We start from the raw sequence: 18,417 nt of genomic DNA, 5'->3' as shown, positions 1-18,417 counted from the left end.
TGACCTCTTCAATCCCACTTTTACCAATTTTTGCATCAAGATCTAAAAACTCTGAATCATTGGGACGCCTTTTAACTAAAGTTGACTCATCTCCAGTCCCATCATTATCAAGATTCATATTGCAAAACAAAGATTTAATAGGAGGAACATCAATCACTTTTAGGTCTTCATCCTTATTATCATGAAAACTAGAAGAACACTCTTTCACAAAGCAATATTTTTTAGCACGCATCCTAGCGGTTCTTTCTTTGCACTCATCAATGGAAATTCTCATAGCTTTGAGAGACTCATTGATATCATGCTTAGGTGGAATAGATCTAAGTTTCAAAGAATCAACATGAAGAGAAATTATATCCACGTTCCTAGCCAACTCATCAACCTTAAGCAATTTTTCTTCAAGCAAAGCATTGAAATTATTTTGAGAAATCATAAATTCTTTAACACTAGTCTCAACATCAGAGGGCATCTTATTAAAATTTCCATAAGAGTTGTTGTAGGAATTACCATAATTATTAGAGGAATTACTAGGATACGGCCTAGGATTAAAGTTTCCTCTATAAGCGTTGTTACCAAAATTGTTCCTACCAACAAAATTCACATCCATAGATTCATTATTATTCTCAATCAAAGTAGACAAAGGCATATCATTGGGATCAGAAGAAACACTCTTATTAGCAAACAATTTCATAAGTTCATCCATCTTTCCACTCAAAACATTAATCTCTTCAATTGCATGCACCTTTTTACTAGTAGATCTTTCAGTGTGCCATTGAGAATAATTAACCATAATATTATTTAGGAGTTTAGTAGCTTCTCCTAAAGTGATTTCCATAAAAGTGCCTCCCGCGGCCAAATCTAAAAGATTTCTAGAAGCTAAATTCAATCCGGCATAATTTTTTTGTATAATCACCCATAAATTCAAACCATGTGTAGGGCAATTACGTATCATTAATTTCATCCTCTCCCAAGCTTGTGCAACATGTTCATGATCAAGTTGCTTAAAATTCATAATATCATTTCTAAGAGAGATGATCTTAGCGGGAGGAAAATACTTAGAGATAAAAGCATCTTTGCACTTATTCCAAGAATCAATACTATTTTTAGGCAAAGATGTAAACCAAGTTTTAGCACGATCTCTAAGCGAAAAAGGAAATGGCTTCAATTTAACAATATCATTATCCACATCTTTCTTCTTTTGCATATCACACAAATCAACAAAGCTGTTTAGATGGGTAGCGGCATCTTCACTAGGAAGGCCGGCGAATTGATCTTTCATGACAAGATTCAGGCATCATTGATTTCACAAGATTCAGCATCGGTAATAGGAGCAACCGGGTGCTAAGAAAATCATTGTTGTTGGTATTGGAAAAGTCACACAATTTAGTATTATCTTGAGCCATCGTAACAAGCAAGCAATCCAACACACAAGCAAACAAGAAGCAAGCGAAAAAGAGGCGAACAGAAAGAGAGGGCGAATAAAATGGCAAGGGTGAAGTGGGGGAGAGGAAAACGAGAGACAAATGGCAAATAATGTAATGCGAGGGATAAGAGTTTGTGATGAGTACTTGGTATGTCTTGACTTGTGCATAGACTCCCCGACAACGGCGCCAGAAATCCTTCTTGCTACCTCTTGAGCATGCGTTGGTTTTCCCTTGAAGAGGAAAGGGTGATGCAGCAAAGTAGCATAAGTATTTCCCTCAGTTTTTGAGAACCAAGGTATCAATCCAGTAGGAGGCCACACGCAAGTCCCTCGTACCTACACAATCAAATAAGAACCTTGCAACCAACGCGATAAAGGGGTTGTCAATTGATACGTCTCCGTCGTATCTATAATTTTTTATTGTTCCACACCAATATTATACAACTTCCATATACTTTTGGCAACTTTTTATACTATTTTTGGGACTAACATATTGATCCAGTGCCCAGTGCCAGTTCCTGTCTGTTGCATGTTTTATGTTTCGCAGAATATCCATATCAAACGGAGTCCAAACGGGATAAAAACGGACGGATATTATTTTTGGAATATTCAGAGAATATGGGAAGGAAAATCCACGCGAGACGGTGCCTGAGGGAGGCACGAGGCAGGGGGCGCGCCCTTGACCCTCGTGGACCCCCCGTAAGGCGGTTGATGCCCTTCTTCAGCCGCAAGAAAGCTAATTTTTAGGAAAAAATCGAGGCGAAGATTTCAGTCCAATCGGATTTACGGATCTCCATATATATACGAAACGGTGAAAGGGCAGCCAGAAAGAACGCAGAAACAGAGAGAGACAGAGAGATAGATCCAATCTCGGAGGGGCTCTCGCCCCTCCCACACCATGGAGGCCAAGGTCCAGAGGGGAAACCCTTCTCCCATCTAGGGAGGAGGTCAAGGAAGAAGAAGACGAAGGGGCCCCCTCTCCCCTTCTCTTCCGGTGGCGCCGGAACGCTGCTGTGGCCATCATCATCACCGCAATCTTCACCAACAACTTCACCGCCATCTTCACCAACTCTTCCCCCCTCTATGCAGCGGTGTAACCTCTCTCTTACCCGCTGTAATCTCTACTTAAACATGGTGCTCAACGCTATATATTATTTCCCAATGATGTATGGCTATCTTATGATGTTTGAGTAGATCTGTATTGTCCTATGGGTTATTTGATGATCAAGATTGGTTTGAGTTGCATGTTTTATTATTGGTGCTGTCCTATGGTGCTCTCCGTGTCGTGCAAGCGTGAGGGATCCCCGCTGTAGGGTTTGCAATATGTTCTTGATTTGCTTATGGTGGGTGGCGTGAGTGACAGAAGCACATACCCGAGTAAGTAGGTTGTTTGTGTATGGGATAAAGAGGACTTGATGTTTAATGCTATGGTTGGGTTTTACCTTAATGATCTTTAGTAGTTGCAGATGCTTGCTAGAGTTCCAATCATAAGTGCATATGATCCAAGTAGAGAAAGTATGTTAGCTTATGCCTCTCCCTCAAATAAAATTGCAATAATGATTACTGGTCTAGTTATCAATTGCCTAGGGACAAATAACTTTCTCGTAACAAAAAGCTCCCTACTAAAACTAATTTAGTTGTGTCTTTATCTAAACAGCCCCTAGCTTTTATTTACGTGATTTTTTCTTGCAAACCTATCCAACAACACCTACAAAGTACTTCTAGTTTCATACTTGTTCTAGGTAAAGTGAACGTCAAGTGTGCGTAGAGTTGTATCGGTGGTCGATAGAACTTGAGGGAATATTTGTTCTACCTTTAGCTCCTCGTTGGGTTCGACCCTCTTACTTATCGAAAACTATTGCGATCCCCTATACTTGTGGGTTATCAAGACCTTTTTGTGGCACCGTTGCCGGTGAGCAATAGCATGGGGTGAATATTCTCGTGTGTTCTTGTTTGCTTTATCACTAAGTAATTTTTATTTGCTGTTCTTAGTTGTTCTTTATCTTTAGTTATGGATATGGAACATGAAATACCAAAAAAAAATTAGGTGTACTTGCTACTCATGGAGATGGGGAACCTCCTAAAACCCTCGATGCTGGTTATGTGAAAGATATTATGTATTACTTTGATAATCCTGAGAAAACCCCATTCAATTATGTATTGGGGGACACATTGGATCAACGTGAATACTTTAGGGATTATCGCTTGACTCAAAAAGGGAAAATATTATGGGATCAAATTTATATGTTGAAGTGGTATGCTAGGCAACTATGCTTGAGATATGATTATACTTGTTGCTCTAGGATGTAGTCTCCACACCTTCCCTTTTCATGCAAATTTAATGATAATGAAACCTTGGCTTCTTATTCTAAAGGTATATATGATTACTATGATGTGGAACAAATAGAAGAATTTGTTGCTTTTATGGGTGCTTATGAAATTGAATCTATGTTCAAAGAATATGAAAATCTTTATGATGCTGTTTACAGACCTGAAAATTTAGCTATCCTTAAATATTGTTATGAGAATTGTGAATACAATTCCGATATTGATGCGTTTATTGAGAAAGTCTCCGCTGTCCCAGAAGAGACTAATATTTTGCAGGAATCTATGGAAGAAGAAATTGATGAAACTGTGAGCTCATTGGATGAAAAAGATGAGGAGGAGAGCGAAGAACAAAAGGAGGAAGAGCGGATTGATCACCCGTGCCCACCTTCTAATGAGAGTAACTCTTCAACTCATACATTGTTTAATTTCCCTTCATGCTTACCGAAGGATGAATGCTATGATAATTGCTATGACCCCGTTGATTCTTTTGAAATATCCCTTTTTGATAATGCTTGCTATGCTTGTGGCCAAGATGCCAATATGAATTATGCTTATGGAGATGAACTTGCTATAGTTCCTTATGTTAAACATGAAATTGTTGCTATTGCACCCACACATGATAGTCCTATTATCTTTTTGAATTCTCCCGACTACACTATATCAGAGAAGTTATTGCTTATTAAGGATTATATTGATGGGTTGCCTTTTACTACTACACATGATGATTTTCATGAGTATAATATGCATGTTCTTGCTGCTCCTACTTGCAATTATTATGAGAGAGGAACTATATCTCCACCTCTCTATGTTTCCAATATGATAAAATTGCAAGAAATTGTTTATACTATGCACCGGCCTTTACTATGTGTGCATGAATTGTTCTTTATGACATGCCGATGCATAGGAAGAGACTTAGACTTCATGATTGCTTGATATATGTTGCTTTGTGCTCACTACTAAATGCCAAATCATTGTTAATTAAAATTGGCTTCTATATACCTTGGGATCTGGGTGGATCCATTACTTGAGCACTATATGCCTAGCTTAATGGCTTTAAAGAAAGTGCTGCCAGGGAGACAACCCGGAAGTTTTAGAGAGTCATTTATTTCTGTTGAGTGCTTTTATAAAGTTTAAAAACAAAAAAAATAAAGAGGGGAACCTAAAACTTTTTCAAAAAGAAAAGCGAAAGTGAGAAAGACGAGCATTGTTGAAGTGGGAGCTAGCCTTGAACTTTGTTCATGCTCACGGAAACTTTGTGAATCTTGATTACAGAAACTTTTCAACAAAAATAATTATCCCCTTGTACAATTCCATTGTATTATAAAAATAATGTGCCAAGGTTTGCCTTTAGGATGTTTACAATGCTTGTTGGTTCGTACGGTGCAGGACAGAAACATTGGCTGTAGTGCTCGATTTTACATTTTTTACTGGAACGTCAAATGGTTCTGATTCTTATTGCACTGTATTTCTATAATTTTTTTTTTCCTAATTTTGGCAGAATTGTTCAAGTATCAGAAGTATGGTGAATGTTCAGATTATTACAGACTGTTCTGTTTTAGACAAATTCTGTTTTTGATGCATAGTTTGCTTGTTTTGATGAAACTATCGATTTATATCAGTGGATTAAGCCATGAAAAAGTTATATTACAGTAGACACAATGCAAACAAAATATGAATTGGTTTGGAACAGTACTTAGAGTAGTGATTTGCTTTATTATACTAAAGGATCTTACCGAGTTTTCTGTTGAAGTTTTGTGTGGATGAAGTGTTCGATGATCGAGAAGGTTTCGATGTGAGAAGAAGGAAGAGAGGCAAGAGCTCAAGCTTGGGGATGCCCGAGGCACCCCAAGTAAATATTCAAGGAGACTCAAGCGTCTAAGCTTGGGTATGCCCCGGAAAGCATCCCCTCTTTCTTCGACAAGTATCGGTATGTTTTCGGATTCATTTCGTTCATGCGATATGTGCAATCTTGGAGCGTCTTTTTGCATTTAGTTTTCATTTTTCTTTTATGCACCATGCTGGTAAGAGATGGTCCTTGGTTGATTTATAGAATGCTCTTTGCACTTCACTTATATCTTTTGAGTATGGCTTTATAGAATGCTTCATGTGCTTCACTTATATCATTTGAAGTTTGGATTGCCTGTTTCTCTTCACATAGAAAACCGCCATTTGTAGAATGCTCTTTTGCTTCACTTATATTTGTTAGAGCGTGGGAATGTCTTTTGTAGAAAGAATTAAACTCTCTTGCTTCACTTATATCTATTTATAGAGATGACAGGAACTGGTCATTCACATGGTTAGTCATAAAATCCTACATAAAACTTGTAGATCACTGAATATGATGTGTTTGATTCCTTGCAATAGTTTTGCGATATAAAGATGGTGATATTAGAGTCATGCTAGTGGGTAGTTGTGGATTAGTAGAAATACTTGTGTTGAGGTTTGTGATTCCCGTAGCATGCACGTATGGTGAACCGTTATGTAACGAAGTCGGAGCATGAGGTATTTATTGATTGTCTTTCTTATGAGTGGCGGTCGGGGACGAGCGATGGTCTTTTCCTACCAATCTATCCCCCTAGGAGCATGCGTAGTAGTACTTTGCTTCAAGGGCTAATAAACTTTTGCAATAAGTATATGAGTTCTTTATGACTAATGTGAGTCCATGGATTATACGCACTCTCACCCTTCCATCATTGCTAGCCTCTTCGGTACCGTGCATTGCCCTTTCTCACCTCGAGAGTTGGTGCAAACTTCGCCGATGCATCCAAACCCCGTGATACGATACGCTCTATCACACATAAACCTCCTTATATCTTCCTCAAAACAGCCACCATACCTACCTATCATGGCATTTCCATAGCCATTCCGAGATATATTGCCATGCAACTTCCATCATCATCATATACATGACTTGAGCATTTATCGTCATATTGCTTTGTATGATCGTAAGATAGCTAGCATGATGTTTTCATGGCTTGTCCATTTTTTGATGTCATTGCTACACTAGATCATTGCACATCCCGGTACACCGCCAGAGGCATTCAAATAGAGTCATATCTTTGTTCTAGTATCGAGTTGTAATATTGAGTTGTAAGTAAATAAAAGTGTGATGATCATCATTATTAGAGCATTGCCCTAGTGAGGAAAGGATGATGGAGACTATGATTCCCCCACAAGTCGGGATGAGACGCCAGACGAAAAAAAGGAGAAAGGCCAAAAAAAGAGAAGGCCCAAAAAAAGAAAAAAAAGAAAAAAAAACAAAAAAATGAGAGAAAAAGAGAGAAGGGGCAATGTTACTATCCTTTTACCACACTTGTGCTTCAGAGTAGCACCATGTTCTTCATATAGAGAGTCTCTTGAGTTATCACTTTCATAACGCTATATATTATTTCCCAATGATGTATGGCTATCTTATGATGTTTGGGTAGATCCATTTTGTCCTATGGGTTATTTGATGATCAAGATTGGTTTGAGTTGCATGTTTTATTATTGGTGCTGTCCTATGGTGCTCTCCGTGTCGCGCAAGCGTGAGGGATCCCCGCTGTAGGGTTTGCAATATGTTCTTGATTTGCTTATGGTGGGTGGCGTGAGTGACAGAAGCACAGACCCGAGTAAGTAGGTTGTTTGTGTATGGGATAAAGAGGACTTGATGCTTTAATGCTATGGTTGGGTTTTACCTTAATGATCTTACTTATCAAAAACTGTTGTGATCCCCTATACTTGTGGGTTATCATCAATCCCTTCACGACCACTTGCAAAAGTGAGATCTGATAGAGATGATAAGATAATATTTTTGGTATTTTTATGATAAAGATTAAAAGTAAAGATTGCAAAATAAACGGCGGCAGAAATAGCTAGTTGACGGGAGATTAATATGATGGAAAATAGACCCGGGGGCCATAGGTTTCACTATTGGCTTCTCTCAAGATAGCATAATTATTACAGTGGGTGAACAAATTACTGTCGAGCAATTGATAGAAAAGTGCATAGTTATGAGAATATCTAGGCATGATCATGCATATAGGCATCACGTCCCCGACAAGTAGACCGAAACGATTCTGCATTTACTACTATTACTCCACACATCGACCGCTATCCAGCATGCATCTAGAGTATTAAGTTCATAAGAACAGAGTAACACATTAGGCAAGATGACATGATGTAGAGGGATAAACTCAAGCAATATGATATAAACACCATCTTTTTATCCTCGATGGCAACAATACAATACGTGCCTTGCTGCCCCTGCTGTCGCTGGGAAAGGACACCGCAAGATTGAACCCAAAGCTAAGAACTTCTCCCATTGCAAGAAAGATCAATCTAGTAGGCCAAACCAAACTGATAATTCGAAGAGACTTGCAAAGATAACAAATCATACATAAAAGAATTTAGGGGAGATTCAAATATTGTTCATAGATAATCTTGATCATAAATCCACAATTCATCGGATCTCGACAAACACACCGCAAAAAGAGTTACATCGAATAGATCTCCAAGAAGATCGAGGAGAACTTTGTATTGAGATCCAAAGAAAGAGAAGAAGCCATCTAGCTAATAACTATGGACCCAAAGGTCAGAGGTAAACTACTCACACATCATCGGAGAGGCTATGGTGTTGATGTAGAAACCCTCCGTGATCGATTCCCCCTCCGGCGGCGCGCCGGTAAAGGCCCCAAGATGGGATCTCACGGTTACAGAAGGTTGCGGCGGTGGAAATAGGGTTTCGTGGTGCTCCTGGATGTTTTCGGGGTATATGGGTATATATAGGAGGAGGAAGTAGGTCGGTGGAGTTGCGAGAGCCCACGAGGGTGGGGGCGCGCCCAGGGGGGTAGGCGCGCCTCCCTACCTCGTGGCCTCCTCGCTTCTTTCTTGACATCCACTCCAAGTCCTCTGGATCATGTTTGTTCCAAAAATCACTCTCCCGAAGGTTTCATTCCGTTTGGATTCCATTTGATATTCCTTTTCTGCGAAACACTAAAATAGGCAAAAAACAGCAATTTGCACTGGGCCTTGGGTTAATATGTTAGTCCCAAAAATAATATAAAAGTGTATAATAAAGCCCATTAAACATCCAAAACAGATAATATAATAGCATGGAACAATAAAAAATTATAGATACGTTGGAGACGTATCACCCGGCATCCCAAGCTATTATTCAAAAATGAGCGACCAACTAAGCTATGGACTTGCTCTAGTGCTTCACTTATTTTACTCGGAACGACCATCGGTATTTTACTCGGAACTATATTTTTATTCGTCACATACTATGTGTTTTGCTTGGAGCGTCTTGTATGATCTGAGTCTTTGCTTGTTTTATTTTGTGTTTTAAGTCTTGATCCCTTCCTGGACACACCTATTTGAGAGAGCCAAAATTATGTCATGACTTGTTAGAATTGCTCTCTATGCTTCACTTAATTTTTTTATAAGCTATGGACTTGCTCTAGTGCTTCACTTATATCTTTTTGAGCACGGTGTGCTTTAGTATTTTCGAAGAAATGCTCTCTTGCTTCACTTAGATTTGTTTGAGAGTTAGTAAAATTTTCAAGAAATTCTCTCTTGCTTCACTTAAATTAATTTGAGAGAAAGAAATATTATGCTCATTATCTTCACTTATATTTGTTTGAGATTGTCAAAAGCAACAAATGAGAATTAGTCCCAAAGTGGTAGATATCCAAGAAAGATATAATAAAAACTTTCATGAAGATCATTGCACAAAATAAACTTGATTCTTAGTAATAGTTTTGAGATATGATGATGAGATATGTGAGTCATCCTGATGAGTAATTATGCTTTAGTAAGAATATTGGTGTTAAGGTTTGTGATTCCCTATGCAAGCACGAAAGTCAATAGTTATGCAATGAAATTATATCCTACGTATGGTGCATTATGCGGTGTTAGTTATGCTTAATGCTCGCTTATGAGAATATTCGTTTCTTGGTTGGTCGCTTCTCAATCTTTTGCTAGCCTTCATTTTGCATTAAGTATGATCTCTACTTGTGCATCCAAAAACCTTTAACCAAGTTTTGCCACATGAGTCCACTATATCTAGCAATATGTGGTATTCTTTTGCCTTTCTAAGCAAATTTGCATGTGCCATCTCTAATTTTCAAAAATAAACTTCTCTTTTGTGTGTTTGTTTCGCTCGTGGAGCGGTGAGGGGTGGCTAATATTTTCCATGCTAGATGTGTTATTCTCAAGATGAGTGTTTATTCACTTGTCATTGCACGAGAGTAAGGCAAAGGTATTAGGGATGCCCAGTCCCGAAATGCAAAAAAATGAATTTACTTTATGTTGTCAAATAATAAATTCCTTGGAAAGTGTTGGTATGGAGGGCACCCGTGGATACGGTTAGCCATGGAAAGTGAAAGTTTGGTGGAAAAATGAATAAACTTTATTTTCTGTTTGGGAACCGCCTATGATATATCTATGCATGGAAAGTATTGGGAACTCTAAGTCGTTTTCGTTGGTGGGATGGATACACCTCCCAAAATGTTTTTATCTCTAAGTTTTTCGCTTTGAGCTCTGGCACCTCTACAAATCCCTACTTCCCTCTGCGAAGGGCCTATCTTTTATTTTATGCAATTTTTTTTTGAATTTGAGTCTCCATCTTCTCTTATAAAAGCACCAACTAGGAGGCAATATGATCGTACTTGAGTATTGGACATAGCTAATATGTGAGTGTGTTTCATGAATGGATCAAAGGTTGAGCATGATGGGCTAGGGATAGCTTATTTTAGCGTTGATATTTTGAAAGACATGGTTACTTGTTGATATGCTTGAGTATTTAAATTATCATGTCAAAACTAGACTATTGATTTGAAGAATATAAAAGTCCAAATGACCATGCTATAAAGAAAGAAATATGATACATGTTAGGCAGCATTCCACATCAAAAATTCTGTTTTTATCACTTCCCTACTCGAGGACGAGTAGGAGTTAAGCTTGGGGATGCTAATACGTCTCCAACATATCTATAATGTTTGATTGTTCCATGCTATTATATTATCAATCTTGGATGTTTTATAATCATTTTATAGTTATTTTATATCATTTTTGGTACTAACCTATTGACATAGTGCCAAGTGCCAGTTGCTGTTTTTTCCATGTTTTTTACATCGCAGAAAATCAATATCAAATGGAGTCCAAATGCCATGAAACTTTACGGAGAATTTTTATGGGCCAGAAGGAACACAAACGGGCCCTGGCTGCGCCTGGGGGGTGCCCCGAGGGAGGCACAACCCACCAGGGCGCGCCAGGAGGCCCAGGCGCGCCCTGGTGGGTTGTGCCCACCTCGGGTGCCCCCCGGACCGCCTCTTTGCTCTATAAATACCCCAATATTCCAGAAACCCTAGGGGAGTCGACGAAATATTGATCCAGCCGCCGCAGAGTCCAGAACCACCAGATCCAATCTAGACACCATCTCGGATGGGGTTCACCACCTCCATTGGTGCCTCTCCGATGATGCGTGAGTAGTTCTTTGTAGACCTTCGGGTCCGTAGTTAGTAGCTAGATGGCTTCATCTCTTTCTCTTGATTCTCAATATAGTGGTCTCTTGGAGATCCATATGATGTAACTCTTTTTGCGGTGTGTTTGTTGGGATCGATGAACTTTGAGTTTATGATCATATCTATGTTTTTATATCCATGAAAGTATTTGAGTTTCTTCGATCTCTTTTATGCATGATCTCTTATAGCCTCGTATTTCTTCTCCTATATTTGGGTTTTGTTTGGCCAACTTGATCTATTTATCTTGCAATGGTAAGAGGTGCTTTGTAGTGGGTTCGATCTTACGGTGCTTGATCCCAGTGACAGAAAGGGAACCGACACGTATGTATCGTTGCTACTAAGGATAGAACGATGGGGTCTATCTCTACATAGATAGGTCTTGTCTACATCATGTCATCGTTCTTATTGCATTACTCCATTTCTCCATGAACCTAACACACTATATGCATGCTGGATAGCGGTCGATGTGTGGAGTAATAGTAGTAGATGCAGGCAGGAGTCGGTCTACTAATCTTGGACGTGATACCTATGTAATGATCATTGCCTGGATATCGTCATGAGTATTTGAAGTTCTATCAATTTCCCAACAGTAATTTGTTCACCCACCGCTTTGCTATTTTTCTCGAGAGAAGCCACTAGTGAAATCTACGCCCCCCGGGTCTCTTTCTCATATTATTTGCCTTTGCGATCTACTTTTATTTGCATTTATTTTCAGATCTATTAATCCAAAAATACAAAAATACTTTTCTGCACTTTATTTTATTTGCGATCTATTTATCCAATCAATTACAACCATTTTCCCGTCACGCACCAATTTTTGGCACCGCTACCCGAAGGGGATTGACAACCCCTTTCACACATCGGGTTGCGAAGATTTGTTATCTGTGTGCAGGGGCTGTTTACATTGGGTTGCTTGGTTGTCCTACTGGTTCGATAAGCTTGGTTTCATATCTGAGGGAAATACCTACCGCCGCTGTGCTGCATCATCCCTTCCTCTTTTGGAAATACCCACGTAGCTTCAAGTGACATCAAAGGGGCCTACGGTTGGACAACTAACTCTTGATGCAGGGCATGTTTCGGTGAAGATGTAATTTGAACACAATCCCCACTTCGAGGCATTGTAAGAACGTCTTAATGGTTGTTTTCCGGAGCACAAATTAAGATCGTGATGATCTCGACCACAAAAATATAGTTGTAAGAATCAAGGCCTCATACCCATGCCAATTTTTATTTTAAGTGTTTTTGGTAGCAACTGTGATCACAATCCAGTCCAAAAACTAGAAATTAATACTCTTGCCAAAGTGTTGTGAAAGCCCTTGTTGTGAGCACACATCCACTCGTAAATATGGGATATGAGGACAATAGGAGTAAACGAATCAACGATAGGGAAACCACAACTTTTTCCAACTAAACGAATAACAACCTAAACAGGCACATGGATTTAGCAGCAAAAAGAAAAAAAAACATAATCAAAATATTAAGTCCAGTGGGAAAACACAATCCTGCAGAAGCAGGGTTGCTTAGGTAAAGGAACTCAAATCCATGAAATATGAAGCAGCTCTAAGCGCGGTCATAATGGGTGGATCGAAAAAAGACGTAGCTGTGATCGTCAACATTCAGGAAACACATCTTGCTCGAGAGTAACGGCGCCTCCGTCACGTTTGGGGAGAGAGAAAGAGACGCATGAGCCAAGACATCTGGTGAAGGACAATGCGGCAAGGTTAAGCGGACAAATACGAGCAGGCAAATGGGCTAAACATGTTCTATTAGGCTTCTAATAGGGGGTATACCGACCCATATTTGTTGCCTAGCTAGCCTGTCACCAGCCTGACAGATTCCAAATCCCAAAGCCCATTTGAACGGACCAGATTGTGGCCTACCCAGTGTCCAGACGCCAAAAGACAGAACTCGAAGATCCTAGACTATCATCAAAAAGTGAATCTTTTTTAAGCTCACGGCTTTCATCTTCTCCTTTTTATCCTTTTACCCACACTAGTAAGCTGCCAAGGGTATCTAACACCTCAACGACCTCTTCCAGGCCAGCGATGCTAGCTCTTACTATAAATGTACCTGGTTCAGACACCTGGTAGAAATAGTAGAGATGTTAGAGGCGATGGTCATGTATTTTATTATAAATTTTTCCTAAAATAATTGTGATAGTTATTAGTATAAATAATTTTCTAGTGCTAAGTGACTTGCATTTTGTGTCAAAAACTATTTTTATTTAGTTTGGATATTTTTTTGTTTGTGCTCCCAAGTGTTGCTCAGAGTGCTTGAGTAGGATGAGATTTTCCTAAAAAGTTTTTTAAGTAGTGGTGCAATCAACTACACGTTGTCTTCATAGTTGTCGCTCTCGCTTCTATAATATTCTGTTAGTGTCTGATTAATAAAATCACCAAAATAGCGAGATGAAAAATCATAACCGCTATTCATCTATTCTTACGGATCTTAGGATGACTCGGCAAGATGGGATGATGTTGGGCATGATACTTTTATTCCTACGGAGCATGATTTTTCTGAGGTGGATGTTATCGACCACGACAGTTATACAGAGAACCTTTAGCGCGATCTAAACTTGATTGCAATTAGTTGGGAGATGTTGGTCTATCATTAAAACATCAATATCTTTCGATTTCATAAACTTTTATGCTCTTATTTTCCCTACATAAGGGTTGTTTAATTAAGAATGAAGTTTCTGACACTATGATGAGCTATTCTCCCTTATTTATACTAAACTTCTCTACTCCACAATAAGAATTTCTCATGTTAACAAAATATTTTGATATATTATATTAATTCTATTTTATAAGTATAACTATCAAAATTAAGTATTTAAACATGCTCACATATTTAATTATAATAACTTCATAAAATTGTGGTATTTTTTAGTATAAATACTCTTCTAGTGCTAAGTGACTTGCAGTTTTTCGGCCAAACTATTTTTAATTAGTTTGGATAATTAACAAAGTATATATCTTGTTACAATAGTTTTCACCAAAGATCTACGCAAACAAATATTATCATCATACTCCACAAATAAATTTACGCTAGTGAATATCTTTGATTTTTCAATGCATCCTCAATATCTATATAATTTGGCAAAACCGTTTATTATGTATGAATCGAGTAACCTGGTAGATATTCTTTGAATCAATACTAACAAGTTTCGATATTACTAACTAGATAAATCTAGAGCATACATAATGTCTAGATTGCGTGAGTATTACAAATACAAATTCGAGTAAGTTGTAGTATTGATCGTTTGCTTTTTTACATGGATTTTTTCTACAAAAATGGTGTGACTTGCCTAAAACATGCATCCATATCAAGATTATCGTTGAACTAGCCTCTCTGAAATTTGCTTGAACCAACTCTGTTTGATAAGATTTCAAGATTCACCTCATCTGCTAATTTGAAAAATGTATATCACGCTAATGTACAAGCATGCTACTTTTTAGAGTCCTACGAACAAGGGGTGGGCAGGCAGCAATATTAGTGGCAGAGCTTCATGGGGGCCAACCTCGGCCATGCCCCCCCCCCACCCCGCCCAAAATAAACATGCATATATCCCTTTGTACATGCCTATTTTCCACTAAAAATCAGTTGAAAATAATTATGTTTGGCCCCCTCAAGCTCATCACCCCCCCCCCTAATGTTTTTGGCTCAAGCTCCGCTGTTGGGCCTTATTGTCCTATATTTAGGTCGGCCCTGAGCCTAACCGTTTGGAGCACCACCTCATGGCAGTGGGTAGAGGAATCTCATATTGCATTGTTGGCCTACAAAAACAATGCAGCCCTAAAAGGAATTTCCAGAGGAAGAAGAGAGGGGTAGATTTGGGGATGATTAAGGATGAAGAGTCCAACACATAGTGTCACCGTAGGGGGTGTTATGTGAAAAAAAATGACTCAAATCCACATGTAAACGAGAGCATTGATCTAGGCCATGTTTTTCCGTATCAAACGGTTCGTATGACTGTAATGGCGTGATTGTATTGCTTGCCTAATCGCATAGAAAATAAACCGCCTGGGGGTAAAAGAGGAGTAAAATAAGAATTACCTCCAAAGTTTTGTTTTCCTAATTCTCTGTTCTTTGTCTTCTGTTTACTCTGCAGAGGAAACTATTGATTACTTTAATAAAAAAATTAGCATTATAGTAGGTCAAACTACTTTGACCATGTCTGAAGAAAACACACGCTGATATTTAAAACATCAACTATATATGGCACGATAATATGTTTTATAATAAATCTAGTGGAATTAATTTGGTTTCTGGCTCCATGATGTTAGCAACACAATTGTTTCCACCTCGGTACTCCCTTAAGAAATGATTTTGCTCTTGGGTGGATCTACAATGTATAACTGGGGTCAACTGATGTCAATGCATGCCTCTCATGCAAACGCATATACCCTAAAACTGAACATGGAAAATGACTCCAATAATGAAATACCTCGAAGCTAGAGTTACTACTCGCTCCGAATGGGAATATAAGTCAGTCATACTTTAGATCTCCAATTTGACTAACAAAACATGTGAAATACACCACACACACACACACAAAATGTTTAGAACCTTCATTCAATGATGAATCTTAAGATGAAGTATTTTTTTATGGCAAATAACATAGATTTCGCTAGTTAAATTGAAGAAATAGAAACACGTGAGAGTAGTTGTCTTGACATGAGTGACCATTTACCCTTACTTCGCCTCTCTGACTATATGTTCTCACAGTCTTCTTTTTCTACCTATCCAGAACTATGACAGTTTTTTGCGAAATTATCCAAAACCATGACATGACAGGCTTAGGGAATGACTGACATGGATTATTGTACTGTGATAATTAATATCGTGCAGAATCAAAGAGGCAACTTTGGAAGAAGAAACGCCATAGATTTACAGTAGGTAACTAATTAATTTACAGTAGGTAACTAATTAATTTATATATTTGCATTTTGCTGACCGGACTCAACCTGAGATCGGACGCACAAGAGATCTTTAAAAACGCCTCTTGATGTGTACAGAGCTCCCGCGTCCGCATCGCCCGATCTGGGACGTCCAATCCTGATCGTACGTTGCAGGATAGCCGTCAGGATCTTCTCGCCAGCGCCGTGCCTGAGCGAACCGGGCGGCAGCCGGTTGGGGGCCCGGAGGGCCGCCGCGTTTGCCGGCCGTACGTCCTACCAGCACTGGTCAGTCTCCCACGTCCTCCGCCGGAACGACGGCCCAGCCGCGCCCGCCCGTCGCATCATCATCGTCCCGGCGGCGCGGCAGGCCATGTCGCTGTCGTAGCGAGCGCGCTCGTCGGGGTCAGCGAGCGTGGCGTAAGCCGCGTGGAGCTGGATGAACCCCTCGTCGCCGACGCCACCAGCAGCGTCCGGGTGCACCTCCCTGGCCCGACGCCGGTACGCCGCCTTGATCTCCCCCCTGCTCGCCCCGGCGCTCACGCCGAGCACATCGTAGTGCGTCCTTCCCGTCGCCAGGGCCGCCGGTGCCGCCATCGTCGAGGACGCCCGCGCCACCACGCACCGCCGAGGCCCGGCCACCCGCCCCGGGCGAGCCGATCCCATCACCGCCGCCGTCGACGTCGCGAACGTAGCCATCGATTCTCCTATCTCTGTTCTTGATACTTTTTTCGTTGCACCGTTGTCCGTCCTCGTCGAGGAGAGCTGAGACGCCGCTGGATTTATAGGGCCTCGGGACAGGGGTGAGGACGGAGGAGTCTGTGGTGGCACTCGTACGCCCAGCTCTCGATCTTATCTCCTCAAAGATGCGGAGAAGAAGAAGATTATGTGTGAGCTCCCGCTGAGTCAGCCATGAGCGCGTGAGTTGCTTGTCGGCCTCTTGAACGTTACTTTCGCGCCACCGATTGTGCTGCCAACTTCTCTTCCCCACCAAGGGGAAAGGGAGCCGTGCGCCGTCCGATCACGAATATGCGGAATCGGTGCGCGAGATGTCATGTAATAGCATCTGATATGACCGATAGTCCACTTGACCGCATGGCATGGCGACACGGCATATAAAGTTTAGCTGTGGGTGGGTAGTATTATTTGTTTTCTTGGCATGCTGACATGTTGAATTTGAATTTTCAAATCTCGTTGACATCATACGTGTCACCCTACTGTTCAATATTGCCAACTTGTTAATTTAAAAAAAAAAGCCAACTTGTTTTATAAAAAATAGCATGAGACTTTGTGTTTTCATTCCCCCAACAAGAACGATAGATTTTCAGTTATTGTTCTCGCCGAGCTATATCTCACGACGCTGACATATTGTGATGATATTCTTCTTTCATGATGTGGACTTCCGGGAAACTTGTTATTCTACCGTCTGTATGGAACATTCGAATTTTGAAGCTCGAATCTCTCTGTTCATACCGTCGACTTGTTTTACAAGAATTTATGGGTTTTTACTTGTCGCCCCACATGCATAGAGCCATGGTAGATTTTTCCTTGCGACGATGATGAGCTAATCGATTGTGTGGTCATTGTTTGGACTTTGGAGACTTGTTATTCTTTAGTGTTTGTGGTTATCTGAATCCGGTGGACGTCGCCCATAAATCGTCCGCCTGAAAATGATAGCTACGTACGCATCTTCACGCAATGATCTACTACCGTGACCGACCTCTGATTTTTCTGCACTCGCGTTTGTACGTATCTGTTCACCTTCTGCGTCTAGTCTAAATGATATAGTATCCCTGAACTTTCTGTACCGCGTTTTTTGTTCTTGTTCTAGATGGTTCGAGATGTTGGACTTTTGGGGACTTGTTATTCTTAGTGTTTGTGGTTATCTGAATCCGGTGGACGTCGCCCACCAAATTGTCGGCCTGAAAGTGATAGCTACGTACGCATCTGCAGGTAGTAATCTGCCGTGACCTCTGATTTTTTTTCCACAAGTCTTTGTACGTATCTGTTTTTTTTTCGCGAATACGCAAAGCTTGCGTATCATTGCATTGATAGAAGGAGTAGAATGAGTACAAATAGAGGTACAACACATGACACGAACGCATACAGGCATAAACATGGTGTCCGGAGCAGAGACACAAGGGATGCTCAGCCCGGACAGGGGATACATCACAGCTAAACCAACCAAACCCAAATCAAGAATGGCAATGCCGAACCAGCAAGAATTCCAACATCACCTAAGCCAGAACCGGGGACACCACGAGCG

The 18,417-nt window shown here is 40.3% G+C and overlaps 1 protein-coding gene across 3 annotated transcripts; it reads right to left on the bottom strand.

Annotated features, from left to right (window-relative positions):
- Window positions 1-11,462: 11,462 nt before the first annotated feature.
- LOC109746089 (chaperone protein dnaJ 11, chloroplastic) lies at window positions 11,463-17,038 on the bottom strand. 3 transcript variants are annotated; one of them, XM_073505482.1, is made up of 3 exons: window positions 16,221-17,038; window positions 15,310-15,358; window positions 11,463-13,336 (listed from the first exon to the last, which is right to left on the bottom strand). In XM_073505482.1, exon 1 carries the CDS (start codon window positions 16,848-16,850, stop codon window positions 16,428-16,430), a length of 423 nt encoding a protein of 140 aa, XP_073361583.1. In that variant the 5' UTR covers window positions 16,851-17,038; the 3' UTR covers window positions 11,463-13,336; window positions 15,310-15,358; window positions 16,221-16,427. The 3 variants fall into 3 exon arrangements, with proteins under 3 accessions (XP_073361583.1, XP_073361584.1, XP_073361582.1); XM_073505483.1 differs by having other exon boundaries at window positions 11,463-12,950; XM_073505481.1 differs by having other exon boundaries at window positions 13,002-15,358.
- Window positions 17,039-18,417: the final 1,379 nt, after the last annotated feature.

Source organism: Aegilops tauschii, chromosome 7, assembly GCF_002575655.3.
Source record: "Aegilops tauschii subsp. strangulata cultivar AL8/78 chromosome 7, Aet v6.0, whole genome shotgun sequence".
Classification (NCBI taxonomy): Eukaryota; Viridiplantae; Streptophyta; class Magnoliopsida; order Poales; family Poaceae; genus Aegilops; species Aegilops tauschii.
This window is presented reverse-complemented; position numbering and strand designations above follow the sequence as displayed.